This window comes from Urocitellus parryii, chromosome 4 (genome assembly GCF_045843805.1).
Source record: "Urocitellus parryii isolate mUroPar1 chromosome 4, mUroPar1.hap1, whole genome shotgun sequence".
NCBI classification, from domain to species: Eukaryota; Metazoa; Chordata; class Mammalia; order Rodentia; family Sciuridae; genus Urocitellus; species Urocitellus parryii.
In genome coordinates this window covers 57,755,322-57,780,845 of record NC_135534.1, presented here as the reverse complement: position 1 = coordinate 57,780,845, position 25,524 = coordinate 57,755,322, and the positions used below count along the sequence as shown (strand labels likewise).

Genomic DNA, 25,524 nt, shown 5'->3' with positions numbered 1-25,524 from the left:
TGATGACTCCTAATGGGGCTAGGTCATAGGAAAAACTAGTTATTTTCTGATACCAGACAAGTTTCTTTTTTCCATCAAAAGCATTTGGCTAGTGATTAAAGAACTAGGCCAAGAGCTCCTTATTAGTCAATTTCCTCAGAGGTGAAAGTGTAGATTGGAGGTTGAGATTAAGGGGTAATCTTCTACCCAGAGAACAGTGCTGAGCCATACTAATGCATGCAACTATGGAAAGCAGATAGTGGCACCAATAATATATATTTCAGTACTTCATCCTTCAGCCTCTTGCCAAGAACTATGGCCAGAAAATCTGTACCTGGGGGCATATCAGAGTGAACTCTGAATGGCCTACCACATTCTCTGTGCAAAGAGAACAACACATCATGGACAGGAGTTTGGCAAAAATTGTAAGCAATGTTTTAAAGCCAGGCTTTAAGGAGGTCTTTAATAAAATGAATTGATAAGATATTTGAGCTAGCTTAAAAAACATGATGACCTTCCAGCTTTACAATATCCATCTGTCCTTGTGCTGTACTCATGTGCTCTCCAGCCCCTCCTCATCTCTTTGGATCTCAGCCTGAGACAATGCTGGGTCTTTAGAAAGAGGACCTACCAAGTTAGTTGGAGACCAGGGCTCAGATCTATCAAAGTATCCTGGAAGTGCAAGCTCTAGATTTGTCAAAGATGCCTGATAGATACAGTCTTGCCAGTAGAGATCCAGTGATCTCTCTCATCTGCCTTTGGATGATTCCCTGTGGATATCAAAGTTGCAAGGGATTCATTAATTTACTTGCTAATCCATATTCAATTAATATTCATGTATTTTCCAATCAATGTTCTAGCAATTGGGCCACAGTCATGAAGGAGTGTGTATAAGATTGAGTATAGTAGGGAAAAATTTCCATGCAGGAAGGGAATGTGCTTGGAAAGCAATTGCTGCTGGGGCACTTGACCTGGTTTTTGTAAACATGAAATTTTCCAATAGCTATTGTCATTTAAAAATTTCTTTAGACTCTAATTTGAAGAAATTGTGCTGGATCAAAAAACTAAAGTGGAGGGATCCCAGAAATATTAAACTTTTGGAACATTTTCTGACCCAATGCTTACCTCCATGTTTTATTTCAGGTGGAAATAAATATTTGGTAAGTTTTTAATTAAACATAGAAATGAAGTCAACATGGAAGAAACAAATGGGTCTATCTTCATTAATAAAAGAACGAAGAATGACATGAATGTTGACATTCCAATTATTGTCAATAGGTAAGTTGCAATCACTGTCAATAATTGGTTTGGAAGCGTTTTTTTTTAAACAGTTTTTTTATGAACTTAATATTTATTATTATTATTATTATTATTTTAGTTTTCGGTGGACACAACATCTTTGTTTGTATGTGGTGCTGAGGATCGAACCAGGGCTGCTCTCATGCCAGGCGAGCGCGCTACCGCTTGAGCCACATCCCCAGCCCAAGAAAGAGTGTTTTAATTCAGGGAAGCTTTTGTTAAAACCAAAAAACATTTGCATCACATTTGAAGAAGAGTACCTTTAACAGAAATTTTTTTATGAGTTTCATTTGCAGAAAAACAGATTTGCTGACTTATTTTGCTATTTGGTCTGATGCCATAGACATCTTCATTTTTGTGGTGTTACCATAGAAGACTTCAGTACCTCCAAGTGCTGTCAGTCATGCAGCAGATGAACATCACTCTGGTCAGTGAGTTCATCCTGGTGGGCTTCCCCACTGCCCCATGGATGCAGCTCCTGCTCTTCTTCCTCTTCCTCATGGTCTACTTGTTGGTGGTAGCAGAGAATCTTGTTATCATGTTCACTGTTTGGGACACAGTCTCCCTCCATAAGCCCATGTACTATTTCCTGAGTAGCATGTCATTCCTGGAGGTCTGGTATGTCTCTGTCACAGTCCCCAAGATGCTGGATGGATTCCTCCTGCAGAGACGGCACATCTCCTTCACAGGTTGCATGACCCAGCTCTATTTCTTTATCTCTCTAGCCTGCACAGAGTGTGTGCTTTTAGCAGCCATGGCCTATGACCGCTATGTGGCCATCTGCCACCCTCTTCGATATCCAGTCATCATGACCACAGGTTATTGTGTGCAGCTGATGGCCCTCTCCTATATAAGTGGTTTTACAGTCTCTGTCATCAAAGTTTATTTTATTTCACATGTTGCATTCTGTGGCTCTAATGTCATGAACCACTTCTTCTGTGATATCTCACCAATCCTCAAACTGGCATGCAAAGACATGTCCACAGCTGAGTTGGTGGACTTTGCTTTGGCAATTGTCATTCTTGTTTTTCCTCTCATTACCACTGTCCTCTCCTATATCTACATAGTGTCCACTATTTTGCGTATACCCTCCACTCAGGGAAGGAAGAAAGCCTTCTCCACCTGTGCATCCCACCTCACTGTAGTCATAATTTATTACACAGCCATGATTTTCATGTATGTCCGACCCAGAGCTATTGCATCATTTAATTCCAACAAACTAATCTCAGCTGTGTATGCAGTCCTCACACCCATGCTAAATCCTTTCATCTACTGTCTAAGGAACCAAGAAGTCAAGAATGCCATCAAGAAGACCCTGGGGGGAGGCAAATGCCTCTTGCTCAGCTGATCTCTGCTGCGTTGAACAGGAGACAGTGTCCCATGCAGGATGTTCTTCCATGACATTTGTCATGGTCACATTATTACTAGCACTGTTCTACAATATTGATTCCTACAGAAATTGCAGCATGAGAAAAGGAAAAAGGAAAAATTGTAGGAGAAAATGTAGAAAATAGTGCATAATATTTGTCATGCTAAGAGTGGACTATTATTAATAAACAATGTAGATTAGTGCCTTGAAATCATACAATTACAATAAATATTTAGTGTGTGCAAGCAATTGTTCTTAGCACTTTAATCGTAATAAATCATTTTATTCCTGTAAAATTTTATGAGTTTATTATTTTTATTGCAAATCAGAAAAATGAAGAACAGAGTAAATAAGTTGTTTAGGATTGTTACCTAATTACTATCAATTTCATTATTTGAGCCCAGGAAATCTCACTCTAAAATCCTCTGTTTTAGGTTCTCTCTCTCTCTCTCTGTCTCTCTGTCTCTGTCTCTCTCTCTCTCTCTCTCTCTCTCTCTCTCTCTCTCTCTCTCTTGCCTACCCCCTCTCCCTCCCTCTCAAGATTCTATGATAGTGGCTCTGGAGGCAAGTTAGCTAACAAGCATTGATGTGTTGAAAGCAGTCCGGTTGTTAAGTATAGATGTGGTGATAACTGATAATGGTGTAGTGATAGTGCTGGTTGTGATTACTTCGGGTTGTCGATGATGGAATACTATTGACATTAATAATAATATTGATATTTTATGACCTTCTTCCAATTTTATCTTCCTTCTAGGAGTATTAAAACTCATTTCTCATTACAGAGGTGAGAGCAATAGTTTCACAAGAGATGAAATAATTGATATTCCTGTCACATTTGCAGTTGGTTGTATATCTCTTAAGACTCTTTCTTTTGACTTCTTGAATTCTTTTGGCTTTCCAGAGTATATCATGCTACCACCAACAAACTAATGGGATATTGTCACTTTCATGTAGGACCGAGCTGAAACTCTCAATACATCATTATAAAATAAATGCTACATACAAATTAATGAAAAACAAATGCAAAATTTCCTAAAACAAATAAGTGTTATACATCATTGAGGCATCTGCTAACTAGGTAAGGAACTGTAGTATATCAGACAGAATTCTACAAATCTCATTAAATTGAGACTAAATATAGAAGAAATAATCAGGAAGAGATATTCTAACTACATATTCCTATATATAACTATATATTCCTACCATAAGTGAGACCCCAAAATTATTTGTTCTAAGTCACCTGCAAAGTTATTCAACAGACCTTGGCTAATTTCTTATATATTGCTCTTATTATGTTATTCTACTACTTAAGAATTCTCAATATGATTTAAGTAGAACATACTCTGTTATTATTATAAAATCTATTTTGGAATAATTCTATTATCCATAATAATATCTTCTCTCTTCCCATCTACATGAAGTAAACCTTACATTTTACTTATCCTGAATGTGAAACATCCATTCTGATATTAGCTCTCTTAAAGTTTTCAATAGTGATAACAAATCAATTCTTCCCATACTTATTCATTCATTTACTGAGTATTTCTTATGTTTCCTTTCCATGCAAGGTTGTAGTAGTGGTGTTTGTGATTGCATTGGATTATTGGTGATGAAACACCATTGATATGGATAATAATATTGGTGGTTTTATAATCATCTTCTGATTTTATCTTTATTCTAAGACCATTACCATGATAGTCTTTGAGAACAAAATGGTGAACAAAGTAAAACGAATTATTCCTTTGAATAGTTTAGAGATGAATAGTGATAAGAGCACAAATATATTATATGCTATAAGTGTGATGATACAAATACAGGTATTATGGAAGCAAATGGTAGGTAGATGGCCAAGATGCTCAGAGAAAATATTCTAGCATAAGTAGCATGTAGGCTATTGCTTTAGTTGGGTGAGAAAATGTGGGTAGCAGTGAGTCAAAGTTGTGGGGAGAGGAAGGCCCAAGAATCAAGAGAGATAGTAACATACTCAAAAAATTAACCCCTTTCTTCCTCATTTTGAAGTGAAATGAGGAAGAAAGGGGTCACATGAAGAAGAAAATTCATCTTTACCAATTGAAATTTGCAATATTAAAAATTTCTCATAAAATTTATGGATATATAAGTTCTATGATGGCATTTTTAGTTTCTGAAAGTACTAGATCTTCAGCTTGTAATTCTACCAGATGAAGAGTAGTCACTGAAAAAATGAAGCAAGAACAAGGTGAGTTGATTAAATATTCAGCTGTAGCACCTTTTTACTCTAAATGACAGTTACCAGTTTATGTGTTTTACTTTGCCACTATACTGTGGATTTCTGTAGAGTAGGAATTAACCTTATTCATCTATCTATAATAGTTTCAATATTCAATATCTATAATAGTTTCCACAGTGCTTGATATTACAGGCCTTGTACTAGTTATCACTACTTTGCACTCCCGACCCTCAATTTTTATCCTCTGCACTTCCTTAGTCCTTTGCATACCCCATCTCCAAGGAGGTGAGAGGAATTGATCCTATGGTCCTCTAGCTTCCAATTTGGTTTAACCAGGTGGAAGCTCCAGCTGGAAATTGGAGGATGCAAACAGAGAATGCAAGACATTTCTTTCCTGGCTGACTTGTGTGACTTTGGTAATGCCTAGTGACCGCCCCCAGGCCCCCACCCGTCTCAGGCTGCAGGTGTGCTGGGTTTCTGCTCTGCTGGTCCTTACATGGCTCGATATTGATATTCCTGACTGGCTGTTTTCACCTTGTCCAGCCTCTAGATAGTTGTAATGTGCAATTCTCCTCAAAAATTTCATCAGAGATTGTTTTCTTTTTCTTTCTGGAATCCTGACTGATATGGAATCCAACAATTATTAGTTAAATTGAAATATATCATTGTGGGGACACCCAGAATAAACAATGCCACTTTAAAAACTCACATATGTTTATATTTTGAAATCAATAACATGGCATAGGAAAACCTTATTTTCTCCTAAAGTGTATGTCAGAACTTGAAAATACTACCAAATATTTTGCTCCACATTTAATTTTTCTATAAATAATTTCTACTTTTCTTCTACCCATATGATGTCATTGCCAAATTGAATGGATTTTGAGATGTCTAAGCTAACACAGTCAGTAAATTTATACTCAGGTGTTAAATATATTGTGCCCATCTTATTTGCCATGCATTGTAGACCTCCAGGTATCAGTAGGAAGCACTAAGTTTCTCCAGAACAAGTTTCAGTTTACTACACAGAGAACCCTTCCCCTGCATTTTCCTTTTTAGGTTGCTCTTCCTCCCTTATCAGAGTATATTGGGATATATTTTAAGATCTGTGTAAGAATTTCCTCAATATACTTTCCCAGGTACTGCTAATTCACTCACTGAGGTATACGATCTTCTAACAATCAACATATTTTGATTTTTTAAACTACCCTATTGGAGACTGAGTAAGGGAGAAAATATTGTGAAAGTAAATGAGCTTTGTAGCCAAATACTTAGCTTAAAACTCTGTTGTTACCTTAATGTCTTTTATGGGTTATTAGAGCTTCAATTTCCTTACCTATAAAATGTGTGCCATAATATTTACATTCAAAAGTTGGTATGAAAATTAAAAGAGAATGGATAGATGTGAAAGCATCTGGCACAGTGCTTGATGCATGCTCTTGTAAATTGTCTGACAAAATACAAGATGAGCAGGATTGTTCATGGTACTTTAAAGATCAACATAAATCCCAGTTTCTTCATGAAAAAACCTGGTTTTTTATTATTTTTTTGTTTTGTTTTCAGGATAAATCAACAAAATCTGTAAACTGGTTACCAGTTTATCCTGAAACCTATCAAGAAGCAAGGATTTCTGGATGTGTTTAATTCCTGTTCAAAGTGACAGTCTCTTGGTTCTAATACTCTTCCAAACACTTCCTTGTCCTGATAATGATTTGAATGAACACATTATTTCTTATTCTATAGTATAAGTTTCTTTTGTTATATGCTTATGACCCATTTCCTAAAAAAATAACCTCTACTTGTTATATATTCTGTGGTCAATAAATATTTTTAAATAATTTCTTGTCTTAATATATATGATGCTCTTAAACTATAATAATAGTAATGACACCTTCAAAACCTCCTGGTATATCTAGCAGTTGTTCTTTCCAGCTCTTTCAAGTTTTAGTTCTGTGCCTGAGACAAATTTCACTTATTATCTCTTCATATCTCTTTCAATACTTTCTCAAATGCCAAGGCTAGAAAGCTATGGGGCAAAGGCTTTAATTTTAGTTCCTGTCTGATGCATTTAGCTGAGATTCTTTGGATTTTTATGTTTTAAATTTTATTTTTAGTTGATAAATGGTAATTGTGCATATCTATGTGTGATATTTTTTCCATATATTTTTACAATGTGGAATGATTAGAGCAGGCTAGTGGACAATTCTAATACCTTACCTACTGATCATTTTTGTGTGGTTGAAAACATTTACAACCTACTTTTTTAACAACATTGAAATAAAACAATGTATCTTTTTTTCTTGTAGTCACCATTCTGTCCAATAGATCTCCAAGACATTTATCTGCCTGCACAGCCATTAGTAAGGGGGAAATCCTGTTATTTGTGGCAAAATAAATGAAAGTAGTGTTGGGAGTCGCCCCGGCTCCAAAGATGGTGCCGACCCCGCTTCTCTTCTGGTACTAACTTCCCCATGCCCCCAGGCAGCGGCAGGAAGAGCTGCCCAATGGTGAGCCCTGCTGACCCTCATTGTCGCGACCCCTTGCCCGCAAGGAAGACGCAACTCGGGAATCTTCTCTCAGCAGTTTATTCAGGTCCTTGATACTTTTTCTTCTTTCAGCTGTTTATTCAGGCCTTTGTATTGACATGTCTTTTAGCTTCTACTGCTACTCCTACTACTACTTCTACTGCTACTCCTACTGCAACTACTACTACTTCTACTACTACTGCCACTACTCCTACTGCCGTGTGCCCCAGCCTTAATAAAGCAGATAAAGCCCCAATGCACAACTGCCACGTGGACTTTTCTCATAGGGTGCCAAGTCACAGCGTGCCAACTCATTCTGATAAGGAGTTGTTTGTCACAGACTACAGGGGAAACCAGCGCCATCTTGTAATGGCGGCCACAGTTCACAGAAACGGCTCACCACAGTTCCCCCTTTTTTGTTTTATTACGACAATACAGGCGAGAGTAGAGGTCCTATCCCACTGTGCAGAAGTGGCTGCATAGTATGGCCCAGCCTTAAGGAGGGCCCTTCCCCAAACCTGAGGCCATATCAGCCGACGCCTTTTTTCGTGGGGCGGGGCGTGGACGTCAAACCCGCATGCAATAGGACATGCTCCCCTTGAGGTCCATTCAAGTGGATCACTCAAGTGCAGTGCCTTGCCTCGCATCCTGTATCGTGACGATGGTAGACAAAGGGGGACAGCTGAGGCTGTCTTTGTAGTGCAGACAAAATTAAGTTGGCAACACCCTAAGAGAAAGGCACGGACAATAGAGAGGGGGAGAAATTTGGTTGTGACATCTGCCATTGTTAGATAAAGGTCAAGACGTTCCTGTGGAGCACATATGTCATGGCCCTGTGAGCTGGCCACTTTGACATGCAGAACAAGGAATTGGGGGCTGGGCCCCGGGGGCCAGGGAAGGCCTGCTATCAGCAAGTTCCCCTCTTTTGTTTATTGCATGTCAAAGGGAATCAAGTAGCCCCTGTCTTAGGTCGTCCACCGCCCCTGCACTGCTTACCCGTCTCTGGGGAGGCCCCACTCCCCTGTCTTAGGTTGCAGTGCAAGCGTGGAAGTTGCCCGTCACTGGGTACTGCAAGATCAGCTCAGCGTGTTGTGGCCAACAGGACATTGTTATGGTAACCGCCTCCATAAACAGGACCCATGACCATCACCATCAAATGGCAGGTGTAGTTGGACTGTAAGATTAGCTAGCAAAGATCCTAGTGCAGAAAGGCAGGGAGGAGAGGTATGCACAAAGGAAAGATATGGTAGAAGTTCCAACACTAGAAGAGTGACAAAAGAAGGACATGTCGATCCCAGTGCAATGTAACTTGGGGTGCAACGACCATGTCAAAGGTTTACTGTTTAAGATGCACAAGCCAGACTTGTGGCAAGTTGCCATTTTCTAAAGCAGCAAGAGCTTGGACGAGCATAGCCTTATCCCGAGCATTGCGGGCCTTGAGACCACAGAGAAGCCACAAACAAAGAAACATACCAAAGCAACACATTGCACCAAAAATGCCTATTCCCACCCATTCCTTAAAAAAGGAAAAGGCAGAAGAAATCCAAAGGGTGAATTGTCCCAAAGTCACCGGTATGACACGGGTGTCGTTCAAAACAGCTATCTGAGTCAGTTGAGACTGGATCAAATTTTCTGCCACCATGGACCAATTTCCGGCCAAGTACTCTCCGATGATGCGGGAAGCATTCCTGGAATTATTAAATCTGACAGAGGTTATGCATAAATGTGCACGTTGGTCAACACAACCCAAAAGCACCAAGTCAGCCAATTCTTCTACCTGAGCTTGGAGTAAATCTATTCTTTGGTTGGCAGCTAAAATTCCTGACAAAATATGTTGATTAATTTTACTTTGAGATTTGAGTATGTTGGAACTTTGTTGAATAACCTGATTAATAGTGGCAGCAGTTTGGACCTGATTAAGAGCCTGTTTGCATTCAGCAAGCTGCTCCTTAATCTTCACTTTATCAGTTAAAAGAGCATCCTTTACCAATCTCCATAGAGAGAAAGTAGCAATCGGGACTCTATCTGGACCCTGGTCCCTCAACAACTTTTGGAGATCCTGTTTTACCAAATCCCAATCACTGTTATTAAGAAAGCCTCCTGTCAGAAACCAAGGACAAGCCTGGGCTTTAGCTTCAACGAATTCAGTTGCTGTCTTGGTTTTTATTCCTGTTCCTTGTTTGCTTAACAGTTCTTTAACTTCGTTGGCCAGACGAAGTTTCACTGTTGAGTTACCCATGGTATGTACCCTGTCTCTCTAAATTATCTTTGATCCAATCCTCCCCCTTTTCCCTTAGAAGGTGAGCCTTACCTCTGCTTTCCGAATCTCAGTAAGGACCTCCAGATGCCAAGTCCGGCTAACGGAAACCAAGTCCGGCGAGAGACGTCGAGGTTAAAAAATAAAAAAAAAAAAAAATCACAGGACACCAAGGTTTTTTACCCAGGAGGAGGCATGTGTGCCTTTTTTTTTTTTTTTATACTATGGAACAATTTTTGAAAACCTTAGAATCTATAAACAAATTATTATATTTTGAGAAGAAATATCAATGAAAATAAAGTTAAAACCTTTAGATATTTTGGAGAAATAATTATAATAATTTATCATTATATGAGTTTGAACAATAACCTTGAGAAGTAGAAATTACTTGATTGTATTTGTACTTAAAAGCAAATTTATAGTAAACGCATTTATCTCAAATATCTGTAACTGAAAAGGCAGAGTATCTGATAAATGTAAATATAAAACATAAATTATGGGTTTTCTGTTGAAGAAAACAATTAGGCAAATATATATTAACTAATCAATTAGGCATGTGCTAATTAATTTATAGATTAACAAATATAGGTTATCTAAATATCTAAAATATATATATAAAGAATAAGAACATAACTTATAATTGTATTAACTTTATGTAACCACGTGGTCTTAAAATATTTGGATCCATTTAAATTTATTTTTAACTAGGAGTGCACTCTTCTATGTGACGTCACTTGATGTAACTGAAATAAGATCCTTGAGTATACATTTTTATTTTTATAGTTAGCAATGAAAATAAGGATTTTTTGGTCATCACAGGAACTTTGCCGGCTTGTTCCTGTGGCGAGCAAATGCATCCTCAGAACCTTCAAAATTAAAAGTAAAATATAAAGAAGCATATTTGATATCTCCCATCAATAGAACATTATTTAGTAACACAACTATAGAGAAAAAGTCAGGTTATTTAACTTAGAACTAGCTTAAATTTAGGACTGTAACATAGAAACCTGTGGAATTAAATTTTGTCTGAAAAAGATATCTTTCATTAGCATTTACAGGTAGGCATTTTGTTGTAAAAAAAATACAGGCTCTGAGCAGCTCCGGTAGAAACCTGAAACACAGCAGTACAGGTTAGTGGCTGGAAAGCGGGACCAGAAGTCCTGTCTGAGTGACTGTGGAAGAACCAATCAGAAGCCCGCAAAAGTGTGGGAGGTGGGACCAGGAAGCAGCTATGCCGGCCAGGCACCCCATGGTTACCATGGTGATGCAAACAACATGGAGTCTGGTGCCCATTTTCAGGGCAAAAGTTCTCCAAGTTTTCTTAGCCGATTGTATTTTGTTTGATTTTGTCTGCATTTTCCCCCGCCTGGCCAAGATCTTACTGCGGTAGCAGCTTGTTCTGTCTCTGCGACCTGCGGTTGCAGTTGTACATCCTGTACTTCCTGGCATTCCCCTAGGGAGTCTACAGATAGAAAGGGGTTGGTCCCTGGGAGGTGACGAAGTCGCCCACTCCCCAGGGTACCATTCCGTCCCTGGATTGCCCCATACACCTAGGCTTCCGGGACCCGGGCCGGGCCCCTGTTTCCGTTTTGAGGGCAGCGGCCAGAACCTGTCCTGTAATATGAGCTCCATCAATATCCTTACAAGCTCGAATCATGTCATCAACACTCTTTGTTCTGGTAGATTTAATGGCATTTTGGCAATAGGAATTTGCATATTTAAGAGCCAATTGCTTAATGACCGGCATGGCTTGTTCCAAGTTAGGGAATATTTTTTCTGCTACCTGTATCAATCAGGCAAGGAAGTCAGAATAAGGCTCAGAGGGTCCTTGAGCAATTTTTGAAATTTTTGTTTTAGCATTTGAAATAGGTAGAGCCTTCCAAGCCTAAATGGCTGCTGTAGCTATCTGAGCATAGACCCCAGGATTATAATTAATTTGTTGATTTATGATAGCATATTGTCCCAAGCCTGTTAACATTTCAAGGTTATGCCGTGGGAAGCCGGCGTCCCGATTGACTCGGGCTAGCTCGCGACACCTCTCTTGATTTTCACTTTTCCACAACAAAAAATCCCCTCCGGACAACACAGCCATGCAAAGCTGTTGCCAGTCACTAGGTGTCAGCTGATTGGCAGAGAAAGACTCGAAGAGAGTCAATGTAAAGGGGGCATGGGATCCGTAATTAGTAACTGCCTCCTTTAGTTGTTTAATATCCTTAAAGGCTAAAGGAACATGTACTCTGGCCGGCTGTCCATCGGCATCCAAGTTTTCAATTACTGGGAAGTTTGGGCCGTCTTAGGCTGCCACTGAACACCCCCCAGCCTTCTGGGGTTGTCCTTGTCCCAATCGGGGTTATAAGGAGGGAGCGTGACAGCGATCGGGGCTGTAGGTGCTTTAAATCTTGACTTTTTCAATCGACCCTCCAGTTCCTCTATCTCCCTTTCCAATTCTTCCTCCTGCCAGCTGTTACCATGGAGCCCAGTTAGTAACTCCCTTATCTTAGAAATGTAGTCAGCACTGTGAAGCCCAGCTCAAGGCCAGAGGCCTTGTTACATATTTTTGTGAAAAACTAGTAAGGGAGTGTCCAGTGCCTGGAATGCTGATTTTTTCAGACAGTAGCCAAATAAAACAGGGCAACATGAAAATAGGAAGTTTATCTACATTAAACCTTTTTGTAGAGATTCTTTTGCTGAAAGTCCTAAAATAAGCCATGGTGAATATTCTGGAGAAGGTCAATTAAGACTTTTCTGTGGGCCTGATAGGGAGGGGGAAGATGAGAAGGCGGGGTTGAGAGCGGCTAGGGTGGATCTAATTCCTCAGAACTGTCCGAGCTACTTGTGTCCTTGGGAGTTTTTAACTCAGTCAAGTCCGGATAGAGCCTTCTCCTCTGTTTAACTTCAGACTCCCTTATCTGTTCACCACTCTTACTCCTAATACTTTCTGCTACCTCGCTATGTGACCCCTCCGATTTTTCTTCATGCAATTGCTCAAGAACAGCCTGACCCTCGCTCACAGCTTTCTGGCATTTCTACAGAGGACACAACAACAAAAGAAACACAAAAAACAAAAGCGAAATGACACAACAAAAGAAACACAGAAAACAAAAGTGAAAGTACACAGTGCAGCTGCAATAAATATGAGGCTCTCTCTTTCTTTGTAGAGGAGCTGACCCCGCTTTGGACGCGGATCCCACTTACTGGGACTATCCCTGCTTTGATCGCAGATCCCACTTACCTGGGACTAACCGGTGCACCACCCCTGACTGACTGAAAGTTCTGGTTCCCGGGTTTTGGCACCACTTGTCGCGACCCCTTGCCCGCAAGGAAGACGCAACTCGGGAATCTTCTCTCAGCAGTTTATTCAGGTCCTTGATACTTTTTCTTCTTTCAGCTGTTTATTCAGGCCTTTGTATTGACATGTCTTTTAGCTTCTACTGCTACTCCTACTACTACTTCTACTGCTACTCCTACTGCAACTACTACTACTTCTACTACTACTGCCACTACTCCTACTGCCGTGTGCCCCAGCCTTAATAAAGCAGATAAAGTCCCAATGCACAACTGCCACGTGGACTTTTCTCATAGGGTGCCAAGTCACAGCGTGCCAACTCATTCTGATAAGGAGTTGTTTGTCACAGACTACAGGGGAAACCAGCGCCATCTTGTAATGGCGGCCACAGTTCACAGAAACGGCTCACCACACCTCATGATCCTTACCCACCAATCAGAAAGCACCTCGTGCCAATACCCTGCTCTGTTGAACTGCCCCCAGCTCTATAAATGTGCAAAGCTGTTCCTCAGTAAACGGGCACTTCTCCAACGATGAGCCTTGTTCAGTCATTCTTTCAAGTAGGGGACATTATGTTACCTGAAATAAGCCAGGTACAGGAAGACAAATCCTACATGATCTCACTTACGTGTGGAATCTATATAAAACTTTGAATCCCCCAAGACATAGGGAGAGAAGGGCAGGGTTTGGGCATCCATTTAGCTGATATGGATGATGGCAGAAGTTATGAAGCCAGTAGCTTCTGATTCATCAACATTGCAGCAGCAATAGCAACTTTTTCTATTGTGGCAGGGACAGGTGATTCTGGTGCTGACAGTTGTCTCTGTGGTTCAGCCCTAAGCATTTCCTCCAGTCCTCTCAAAAAGTTTATAAGAACCAAATTCCCTTATTGCTTAAAGCTAACTAGAGTGGATTCCACTCTATAAAACATCACCCTAGGAAAATTATTAGTTGTTCTGAATCTTTATTTTCTTGTTTGTAAACTGGGAAATAGTAATAACATTCTATAGAGTTGTTGAAAGGATTATATTAGACAACACTAGTGAAGTCTTTACAATGGGGCAGGCATACAACTTACTAATGTAGTCTGTTTGCTGTAAAGAGCTTCTCTTATGTAATCATAGATATCATCATGGCCTTTCCCAAGACAGTCTCAAATCTTTCAAATTTTTACAGAAGAATTTAAGGTAAACAAATTACATGTTATAATAATTCAAAGATTTCTTTCTTGAGAGATTGAATGGGTAATTCTACTAGTCCCTGAAATATCTGGGATGGCCTAGGGTTGCAATGTTTACAATATTACTAGCCAAGATAACCAAGTTAATAAACTTTATGAATATTGAGAAGCAAACATGAAACAATATTCAATAAATCCCTACATTAGACAAATGATGAAAATAGCTATAGTAATAACTATGTTTTTGAGTTTACATTTTATACTTGTTTTACCTACTATTATTTGAATAAAGGTTATTATTTTTTAATGAAAAAAATTGGTATTTATAACTATTTTTAAAAAACAAATTCATAAATTAAAAATATTATTGTTCTCTCTCAAGAATTTTAGTGAAGAAAATGTTTACATGAAAGCTGTAAAGATGGCACCAAAATTCTCTTTTTTATCAACTTATTTGTGTTTGTTGCTCCTCCTCTAATGGTGCAACATTTAAGAACTGAAAAAAAATCACCAAATAGTTTCCAATAATCTTCAGTTGCTACTACCTCACTTGCTGTTTTCAAAGAGAGTTATATGCAGTGGAAACGTTGTGGGTACAGACATTTTGTCTCACTCTAGTCACATATTCTGATTGGTGACCAGGCCTGGCCCAGCTCTCAGATATAAGATCTTTCTTGTTCCACTGGCCTAATTCCCAGGACTCAAAAAGCCTGAGTAGTCTCCTCATCCTTTTCCTCTGACTCACGGTCTAATTTGACCTGCAAGGTCTTACCACTCTGTTGGTAACAGGGGACATGGGAAAATTGAGTTGGGGAAAGAGAAGGTTGCCATCTAGGTTAGAACAAAAATACTGTCACCTGCTGCTTCCTCGTGTCTTTGTGTTGTCTCCTACTCTGCTTTAGATTCTGTTTTGTTTTCTTTTTAGATTTCTAAAAATGGATACTCCTCCTTTTAAGTCTCTCCCTCAGGGTAATGATTATTCATATAGTATAGGAAAAACAAGAGCAATGTAAAACAATCCAAAAGGAAAAGACAAGAAATATTTCCTTAAAAGATAAAAGATACAAAATTAAGCTATGTAGAAAACATAATTTTAAAATTTGCTTTACCCACTAATGCTTCATTTCTACCCTTTGTACAATTATACACCTTTTATGCTTAGGTGAAGGGAGTAGAGAGAAAGCTCATCTCTCGAGAGCTCTGTATGCTCTATCAACACTGTGAAATCAATTTTCTGTGCTTTGATCCTCCTCCAAGCATCCCCTTCCGATAGCATCATATCTTGAAGAATCAGAGTAGTCATAATAAATTTTTCCCCAGAAAGAGACAAAGTTAAAAAAAAAATAAATAAAAGCTTGCATCTAGGATTAGGGTCAGACACCAGCCTGATTTTCCATGATCTCATTGCTGCTCTGTCTTATTTTATTTTTTTACCTGAAAACCATCTTGCATTTTTCTTTGTTGTCCTATGGAGATAATTAGGGAAATTCCCTAACTTGTTTGTCATTGTTGCTCTTGAATATCCATGGCACTTGTGAATCAGATCCCCAAGGATATACCTTCAAAAGAACAGTCATCTCTGTTGAACAGTGGGTTCATTGTACCCTGGACCCATCCAGCTCCATAGTCTGTCTGGGTGAGACCATAGGAGGAGTCAACATACACAGTTAGCCCTTGGCAGAGAAATGAAAGACCAAGAGTGAGAGCAAGAGAGAGCAAGATTGAGAGTGAGGGGATAGAGACATGCAGTGAATGGATCAAAGACAAAAATCACTTGCAAACAGAAAAATCTCTGCCATCTTCATCTCTTATCCAACAGGCCAGAAATAAACTTTGAATTTTGGATTTAAAATTCTTGTCACATAAAAATTGAGGTGATGCTACATTTTCTTTGAATTGGTAACTGAATAATTTTGCATTCCCATGTAATCTTTGTGGACCCTGGAGTCTTTCCTGGGTGAGGAGATTCAAAGTTGTGGAATTATTGAGCTTCATAGAGAAGCATTTCTCCCAGGACTTAAAGTAAGCTATTTCAAAGCCTCCATTACTTTTCTCCATTTCCTTATGTCACCTTTTGTAACTCCTTTCAGGTGGAGAGGCCAAAACTCATGGAGTGATGTAGGGTATGTTCTCCAGGATGCCTCTCCACAGATCTGATCCCTGGACAACTGAACCTAGATCTCCAGCCAAGATGACCTACTCCACCAGGTTTCTAATGAGAAATAAACAGAATGCAGTTTGGTAAGGCATCTGGTCTTAATTAAGCATTGCAAATTCTTTGATTATCGAGTGCCAAACATACATCAGGAACTATACTAGATACAAGAGATAAAAAACATACCAAAGACAGGCTGAAACTGTATTTTCAAGGTGTTCACAAATCTAATAGTGGTGACAGGTAAGCAAAATGATACATGTGATGGTATGATGTTATCAGGTCCAAAATGTTATAAAACCAGAGATGGTACTGAAAAGGAGTTGGGAGTAATAGACAGGAAGTGGGTGTTAGGACTGGGTATGCAGGGCTGGTTTGTTAGGATGAAATTTGAATAGGCATTTGCTGGGTGGCAAGAGTTAGAAAGAGTTTCAGGTGGAAGATGAAGTCTGTGCAACTACAGTCTCAAAGTGGATTGCTGCCCCGAAAAACTGCAACTTCTTTAGTGTGGCACAAGCTTGGGCTGAGTATTGACGAAGGAAGAAGGTCAAAATTAGAGAAATATGGGCATCAGAATAATGTAAGGATCAGGTCTGCAGTAGTCACTGATGGATTAAAATTTAAGAATCATAAGTTCATAATTGTATTTAGCCAACCTGGTTTACAAAACTCTCCCTTTATTTGTGCAAGTCCCCTTATTTTCATCTAACCTCTCTTTGTTTTTTTGGACTCCATTAAGTTTTTTTTTTTTAATTGGCATAAATAATTTTTAGTAAACCCATCACAAACATGGTACTTTGTTTAATAGCTATTTTCCATCTAAAACTGTATTACATGTTTGTTTTGATTACAATTTTATCCCTACAGTCTGTTCCCTGAAAGGCACTTATTAAACATTCACAGATTAAAAAGGTAAAAATAATTCTAACCTTGCCTCTTACTATGTATCTTTGAGCCAGTTATTTAATTAATCTGAGCCTTACTTTGTCCAATGTGGAGAACACAGCCCCCTTCACATTACAATATAAGAAGCAAATGAGGTGATACATTTAACAGTTTCTGGCCCAGAGTACACAGTCAGTCAGTGGAGGAGGTGTAAGTCATGGTGTTGTCTCAGACACTGTAGTGTGACTTGCCTGCCCAGCAGCTGCCACCTCCATAATGTCCCCCAGATCTCTGAGTGCAGACTGAACTGGGCTGCAGAAGCACAAGGGACAAATATGACAGGAAGGGGGTCATCTGTCCAGAATATCCTAAGAGACTTGACCAGGCAACAGTACCAATGACAAGCCTGGACTATGGAGAGAAGGCCAGCTTACTTTCTCTTTTTCCTGAGAAAATCCACTTTTCATCTCCAGCATCTTCTGAATAACTCAAATCAATTATATTTCTTAGACTCAGCAGATGAGTGTGCTTCTCTGACTGAACTTACACTCTACTCTTAATAACGACTTTCAGAGGTAGGTAATCATTAGAGTACTAGTCAGTGACTGGATCAGAAAACAATGTACAGAGCAGGGGTTATGTATATTCAGACGTTAGGCACATAAGAAGTTTCAACAGGGGTGAATGAAGAGCACCACAAATATTAGGAGTCCTTGAACAGATAGACTTGGAGGCAAGTTGCTCATATAAAACAACTAGATTTTAGGAACTCCAGACTACTCATAAAAACTCAAAGTGGCAGGAGTTTGGACAAAAATAGACCTGAAAAAAAGAAAGTTGCTTTCATTATAAGTGTCAAAATGAGGATCAGGAGGATGAACAAAATGGGAAAGAATTGAGGATGGATATATGAGATATAAATTGGAATTGAGGCTGTGGGCAGACAGAGAGAGAGGTGAGAAGCAATATTTAAAGGAGGAAGATTATTGCACAGTAGAAAAGGTATAGAATTTGGAGACAAATAGTCTATAATTCCTTCTCTGCTACTTTCACCTGTGTGAATTTAGCCAAATTATTTATCTAATTGTCTGTAACATGTGACCAGTAATATCTCCTTTATTAGACTGTTGTGAGAGTTAAGTGACCCAGTATCTGGAAAGGGCTTCCTACACATTCTGCCATATAAGAGATACCCAGAAAATGACGAATATTATTGATATGAATGGAGATTGTGCAGGCTGGGGGATAGCAAAGGCAAACAGGAGGAGTGGAGCTGCAGGCTGATCAGGAACACTGGGCGGGTGTTTAGCAAGGAAAGAGTGTAGGACAGGTTCTGGTGGCCTTCTTCATGTACCCAGAACAGTGGACTGCAGGCAGAGATCTAGGTAGTGAGTAAAGCAATACAGTCCCAGGAGCCTTCTCAAGGTTCCAAGAATAAAACCTGAATTTCAGGGTAATAAAAAGATCTCAGGTAAAATTAGAGAATAAATAAATGGGACTCGTCTCCTTTTCCACAGGTAGCTACAGTGACAAGAAATCATCTGTCAGATGCAGTAGGATGCAATGTGTTGGAAATGGGAAGAATTAGTAGCAGGTTATAGGAAAAAGTGCGAAGTGAGAGAACTATTCACATCACCTCATCTTCCAGCCTGTCTTTGTCCATTTATCCTCCTTTGTTCCACCAATTCTTTCTAATCAAACTGTTACATTGCTTTACTCTGTGATTTTCCATCTTCTTTCCTTGATAGTGAGCTCTATTCCAAATCTCTGTCATGCTTTATTCAGTCCAAGTGGTTTGAAGAAGGCTTTCTGGGCTCACCAGACAGAAATGATTAGCCTCTATGATGGATGCTCACCACATTCAATACTTGATTGTAATGCTTATTTCAGTATACTATATTCTTTATTGCCTGTCTTTGTCTCCCTTGAAAGACAGCTCTAATGTCATTTGTCTGGGTATTTTCAGAGGTCCATGGTAGAGTTAAAAGTGTGGAGGAAATAGGCCAGGAAGTGGGACATTAACGTTTTTGAAATGGAAAAAACTTGGATATTTTGAAAGCCAGCAGTAGTAGAAACTAAACAGAAGATAAGGGAAGAGAGGCATAGTAGACGGTACAGTGTCCTGACACAGACACAAAAATATAATCAGTGAGGAATAAGATTATTACTTTTAGGAAGAGATGATTGATTGCTCAATATATGGGAATGATTCAAATAACAGTAACCTGTCATCTTTAAGTTATTTTAAGAATTCTTCAACTCTGCAACAACCTTCCAAAGTCACACCAATTCTCTCAAAGAAGAAAGCAACATGAATACTACTGCCTAGAACAATGATTAACTCATCCTCATCTCCCTGGCCTCTTGCTTCTGTGACTTCATTTTTCTCCTCCACTACTTCTGCTCCAATTGATCTCAATTCCTTGTTGTTTCTCACATTGTGCCTCACATGAACCACATATTTCTTTTGTCAGGAAAACTCTTCCATCAGAGAATCTGATGGCTACTGCCTTCTCCTTCTTCATGCTGCTGCTCTGGATACCTGATCTTGCCATTCTATTTAAAATATCAACCTGTTGCCAAGGCCAGCACTGGTCTTCTTTACCTTGGTCTATTAATTTCCTACACAGAGCTTAACAATGCCTAATTTGTATGTATGGTATTTACTGTTTATATCTCTTTTCTAGGATGTAACTACCTAGGATTAGGGTTTTTTTGTTGTTTTGTTTTGCCTGCATTTGTCTGTTTTATTAACTGAGTAATCCCAGACATCCAGAAGAGTGTTTGTCACATAGGGATGCTTAGTGAATATTTGTGAGAATAATGAATTTAATATACAGAAAGAGATGGGATATCTGATATATCAGTTTCCTGAGAATGAGAACGAGAGCAGATGTGAGAATTGGTCTTAGATAAGAACAGACTAAGCAGAGACATGAGAGGGTGAGCACGTATGATTTGGTTATGGGAGGTTGAATAAATTACCTTCTGGTAGCCTTGTTTGTCTTTGTAAAATAGGACGTGAAACTCTGCTGTGAGTTGGAGCAGGAAGTAGGACTTCATGTTGGAGATCAGAGGCAAGGATCTTTGGGAGAAATGGAGAGTGAGTTAACTAAAAACCATGTAGGACAGCCAGCTATTGTCTATGGCTCAGCTGAGCCCTAGGTGACACACCAGTCTGCTCTCAAGAGCCACTTGGACATTTCCAACATGGTTCTTTGATTGAAATATTTATATGAAATACATTTTATCTTAGTCATAAAAAACTGTGGTTGTATCATTCATTTTCTTGTGTGATTCCCCCCCCCCAGAAGGGCTCAGCTGTCCAGGTGCAGATAAAAAGGAAGCCTCATTGCTTTCTTTGGAGTCCCCTGGTGTAGGAAGTACTATGTTCTCCCTTCAGCGGGCTACCTAGGTATGTATCCTTGTGGCTGTACAACACTGGACTATAATGGCTTGCTTAAGTGTTTATCTCCTTCTCACAACTTTGAACAGTGGAATATGACTATTTCATCTTTATATTTTCAGTATCCAGCATGAGGCAGATGTCAAATAATTATTCAGTAAATCTTCACCATAACCACTAATAATGGTGTACAATTTGTATTCAAGATTTTCTGATTTACTATTTTAGTGTTATAGCCCCCTTTCCACTAGTAAGTGAATTGGTTTAAATGACTTAAGGTTTGGTTTAGATTATAAAGGTTAGTAATGCTAACGTTCAAGTAATCCTTATTATAGATAATTATGACCCCTCAGTATAAAACTAGTGATACTGGCAATTATGATATGCTAAAGAGAAGCCATATTTAAAAGCTAGTATTTCCTTTTACAATGTGGAAGTTCTTAATAAGGAAAGAAAAAAATCACCAATGATATTAAGATCTATAATATAATAAGAATTTTTGAGAGAGAAAGAGACTACATTCACATAATTTTTATTCAGTATATCATTATAATTGTTCTATTTTATTATTAGTTATCATTATTCATCTCTTATTGCATGTTAATTTCTTAGTTATAAATTAAACTTTATCATGAATATTCACAAATAGAAAAAATAGAATATATGGAGGTTGGTACTAAATACAGGTTCAGGCATATACCCAGGATCTTGAAATCTATCCCCTTTGGATAAATAGGGGGACTACTGGAATCATCCTTATGTATGCAGATATGCATATATTAAATAGTTACGGTAGTAATATATATGTATATATATGTGTATCTATATAAGTTTTATATATATGATAGTTTGTATTAATAGAGTCTTACAATGTCAAAATGTGTTTTTATGCAAGTCATTTATATAATCATTTATTATTATTAAGTGTTACATATTGTACATAATTGTGTGTGCTATACTGTTAGATGATGGCTAGCACATTATGTTTGCTGATGCCAGCACTTCCTCGAACAAGCAAGTAGTTCATAGTGTTTAATCATTCTAAAGTGGTAGACCTTTATTCATTCAATTTTTTAAAAATCATGGCCATAAATAGAGACAGAGAATCATTGCCAGATTCAAAATACATATCTGAGGAATGGGCCAGATTCAAGAATTCTTGTTTTTTTGTTATTGTTGTTGTTTTTTGCCAGTTGATGTGTTGCTTTTATTTTCTCCAGGTTTTAAACTGCCCTGGATCCCTGTCCTGTGTTCTGGACCTTCCTTGGCACTGATTTAAACCACTATAATCTCCTACAATCAAGCTGCCTCTGAAATCAGGGGCTATATGGACAAAGAAAGTATTTTCTCCTAGTACTACATGAAGAAGGTCCAGATCCTAAAGTCTAAACCCTAAGTCTGACTTGTTAATTCTGCTTTGACATTCTTTGCTCTGCATTCTTTGTTTTCAGGAATTTGATTCTGATTTTCTGGAGAACTTGTGACTTCTACAGATTCCCAAATCATACCTTGGGCTAGATGATGACTCTAAAGTGTAAAATTAAAGTATCTGTAGTCTGAGGGTCCCTTGCTGGCAGTGCAGATCCTACTCTTCAGTTTGGTGTTATTATCAATCAATCTTTGCCTCTGGATGATCCAGCTATGTGGAAAGGAAACATCACTCATATTAGTGAATTCATCCTGGTGGGATTCCCTACTGCCCCTTGGTTGCAGATTTTGCTCTTTTTCCTTTTCCTCATCACTTACCTCTTTGTTCTGTTGGAGAATTTGGTCATCATCCTCACTGTATGGGTCACTGGGTCTCTGCACAAGCCCATGTACTATTTTCTGGGCACCATGTCCTTTCTGGAGGCCTGGTATATATCTGTCACAGTCCCCAAGATGCTGGTTGGATTTCTCCTTCATCCCAATACCATCTCCTTTTTGGGATGCATGACTCAGCTCTATTTCTTCATCTCACTTGCCTGCACTGAATGTGTGCTTTTGGCTGCCATGGCCTATGACCGTTATGTGGCCATATGTTGGCCTCTTCGCTATCCAGTCATGATGACCCCAGAGTTTTGTGTTCAGCTGATCATTAGTTCCTGGGTAAGTGGCTTCACCATCTCCATGGTAAAGGTGTACTTTATCTCCCAAGTTGCATTCTGTGGCAATAATATCTTGAACCATTTTTTCTGTGATGTGTCACCTATCCTCAAACTAGCCTGCATGGACTTATCGATGGCTGAGAGAGTAGACTTTGTGCTTGCCATCATCATCCTTGTGTTTCCTGGCTTTGCTACTGTCCTTTCCTATGCCTTCATTGTCTCTAGCATCCTGCACATACCCTCAGCCACTGGGCAGCGGAAGGCCTTCTCCACCTGTGCATCTCACCTTACAGTGGTGGTCATTTTCTACACAGCAGTGATCTTCATATATGTCCGACCTCGGGCCATTGCTTCATTTAACTCTAACAAATTGATCTCAGCCATATATGCAGTCTTTACTCCCATGCTTAACCCTATCATCTACTGCCTGAGGAACAAGGAGGTCAAGGATGCCATTAGAAAAACCATCGTGAGTGGCTGAGCCCTTGAGAGATTCTCTTTGTTGAAGAGACCTTCCTTCTTTCATAATTTTCTTTAACCACAAAAAGCACCTTCATTAGAGGAGAGTCTACAATTGTAAACACACTCACTCAGAATAATGATTTAACCAGGGATCAAAGAAAATCCCCCCCCCCCCCGTGATCAGGTTTTCATTAAATGCTTCCTTTTATAAGGCAGTAGATGAAGTTGTCAAAATTCTGAGATATTTATTAGTAAAATAGTTGTAATTTTATTGTTTATGAAGAATGTGTTAAGAAGTAATTAATTATTATCTGTTTTCAGAGTTTTGTTGGTGAGGTTATTCTATTTTGACTTATTTATTTTAAAAATTCTCTCCCTTTAGGGAGAGGTGAAAAAAGAAATTTGTTGTATAAAATGTAAAGGTTATGGTCTGTTCATTTATTTTAGGAGGGCTGGGGACTGTCTACTTTTATAATTAATTGGTCTTAATGTTATTTTATTTGTTTTAAAAATTTAATCAAGGGGCTAGGTTGTGGCTCAGCAGTAGAGCACTCACCTAGCACATGTTTGATCCTCAGCACCACATAAAAATAAAGAGGTAAAATAAAGGTATGTATGTATGCATACATATATGCATGAATGTATATAGATAGATACACACACACATATATCCTGTGATTATATTATGTATATCATTTCATGCTTTAATTTGCTTCCATTTTTGGAACTTCTTCATAGAATATTTTGGATGAAATAAGGGCCAGACTTTAGGAAAACTAGTGACTGTTTATTAAATCCCATTTCTTTTCAAGTAAAGGAGACTGGTATTGACAAAAAACCAAATTATTTTGCTTAGATGATACTTGGCCAGAATATGAAGAATTTTTCCCAGTTTCCCAAAATATCTACCTTTATTTCAATTTTGAAAAAGTAGATGCGAGATCTTGAAAAGTATTATTGTTAGGTAGTAGCTAGCAATGAGTAGTGAAATGCATGGACAAGGACAGGTTTACTTTAAGTATTCTTGATTTTTTTTTTAAGTTACTACCAAGGCAGATGAGTACATAATTTGTAGCAGATTGCCTATGGAAAAGCAGGATACAAAATCCTTAAGGATAAACAAACAAAAGTAAAAGTGGTAATGAGGATGAAGGGTGTGGGATACCTCAGGAAAAAAGGATTTATAGGACTGATTCTTGACAGGACCTATAAAGGTCAATATAGAGCTAGAAATTATGGTGCCACATGTCTCCTACTATCTCAGAACTGGGTGTTCTTTAGTGGCACAGGACACTAAGGTGACTTTTGACTGGCTACTGGCCCTGATGCTTATATTAACATGGGATTGATTTGTAGATAAAGTCCTCCGTAAATAGGATGGCCACCATGACAGTTCTGGAGAGGACCAATTAAGGTCAAAAACTCCACTGTTCGACCCTTGCTGTACCTGATTGGCAAAGAGTACAGAAGGTGGTCCCTGGTTCTCCTGGTAAATGTCAAAAAGTAATTAATTTGGAGACAGCATTGTCGTCTGTGTCGTCTCTCTCGAGAGTGCTCTCTGCTTGAGCCTTACTTTGCTCTTACTTTATTTTCACCTCACTTCTATTCTACTGTCACTTATAATAAAATTCTCTTGCACGGCTTTTGGTGTCTGACTTTAAATTTTCTTTTGTCAGAACACAAGAAGCAAGGTTTAGAATTTCAACCCCCTGCTTTCCTGTGACAGTATATGCTTTCCTTTAGTAAAATGGTAGAAGAGAGATGTATCTGGGTCAGCAGGAATACTGAATAAATTAATTAATGAACTGTTATCTGATAAAATTTTAAGAATGATAAACACACTATTTTAATCCATCATTTGAAAAATACATTTCATGTTTTAATTAGGCCTTTTGTTTTTATACCATCTATGTTTTATTTTTACTTTATTTACCTTATTTTTACATGTCCTTCCCATTTTGTATTTGTTTTTATACCATACCAGATAAAATGGCTATATTTTACATTTATATAGATTATGATACATTGCAGATTGTGGTAATTTCCAATTTATCTACACTTTTTAGATTCCCCATGACATTCATTATTTTAACTTACCCTTCAGATCTATTAATTTTGCTTTCCATATTCAGGTACTTTAAAGTTGGATGTATTCATATTTATAGTTGTGATGTTTTCTTTTTTCATTTGCTGTAGATATGCATGGCAGTATACCATATTTTGACATATTATTCATACATGGAGTACAACCCATTCCAATTAGGATTCCATTCTTGTGGTTGTACATAATATGGAATTAAACTGACATGTTTTCTTATTGAATGAACACCCTTTAACACTGTGTAATAAGACTCTGTGTGCCATTTTACATTTTTGTCTAAAGGACTATGTGTTAAATAGTTAATAATTAAATAGTTAATTAGTT

The 25,524-nt window shown here is 38.4% G+C and overlaps 2 protein-coding genes across 2 annotated transcripts; both read left to right on the top strand.

Annotated features, from left to right (window-relative positions):
* The first annotated feature begins 1,681 nt into the window (after positions 1 to 1,681).
* LOC113177067 (olfactory receptor 6B9-like) lies at positions 1,682 to 2,626 on the top strand. The gene has a single exon (XM_026381595.2). It carries the CDS (start codon positions 1,682 to 1,684, stop codon positions 2,624 to 2,626), a length of 945 nt encoding a protein of 314 aa, XP_026237380.2.
* A 19,565-nt stretch (positions 2,627 to 22,191) lies between these two features.
* On the top strand, positions 22,192 to 23,118 carry LOC113177068 (olfactory receptor 6B9). The gene has a single exon (XM_026381596.2). It carries the CDS (start codon positions 22,192 to 22,194, stop codon positions 23,116 to 23,118), a length of 927 nt encoding a protein of 308 aa, XP_026237381.2.
* The last annotated feature ends 2,406 nt before the right edge of the window (positions 23,119 to 25,524 follow it).

Coding starts and splice junctions, on each gene's coding strand:
- LOC113177067 (XM_026381595.2), top strand. CDS start 1,682: ATGCAGCAGATGAACATCACTCTGGTCAGTGAGTTCATCCTGGTGGGC.
- LOC113177068 (XM_026381596.2), top strand. CDS start 22,192: ATGTGGAAAGGAAACATCACTCATATTAGTGAATTCATCCTGGTGGGA.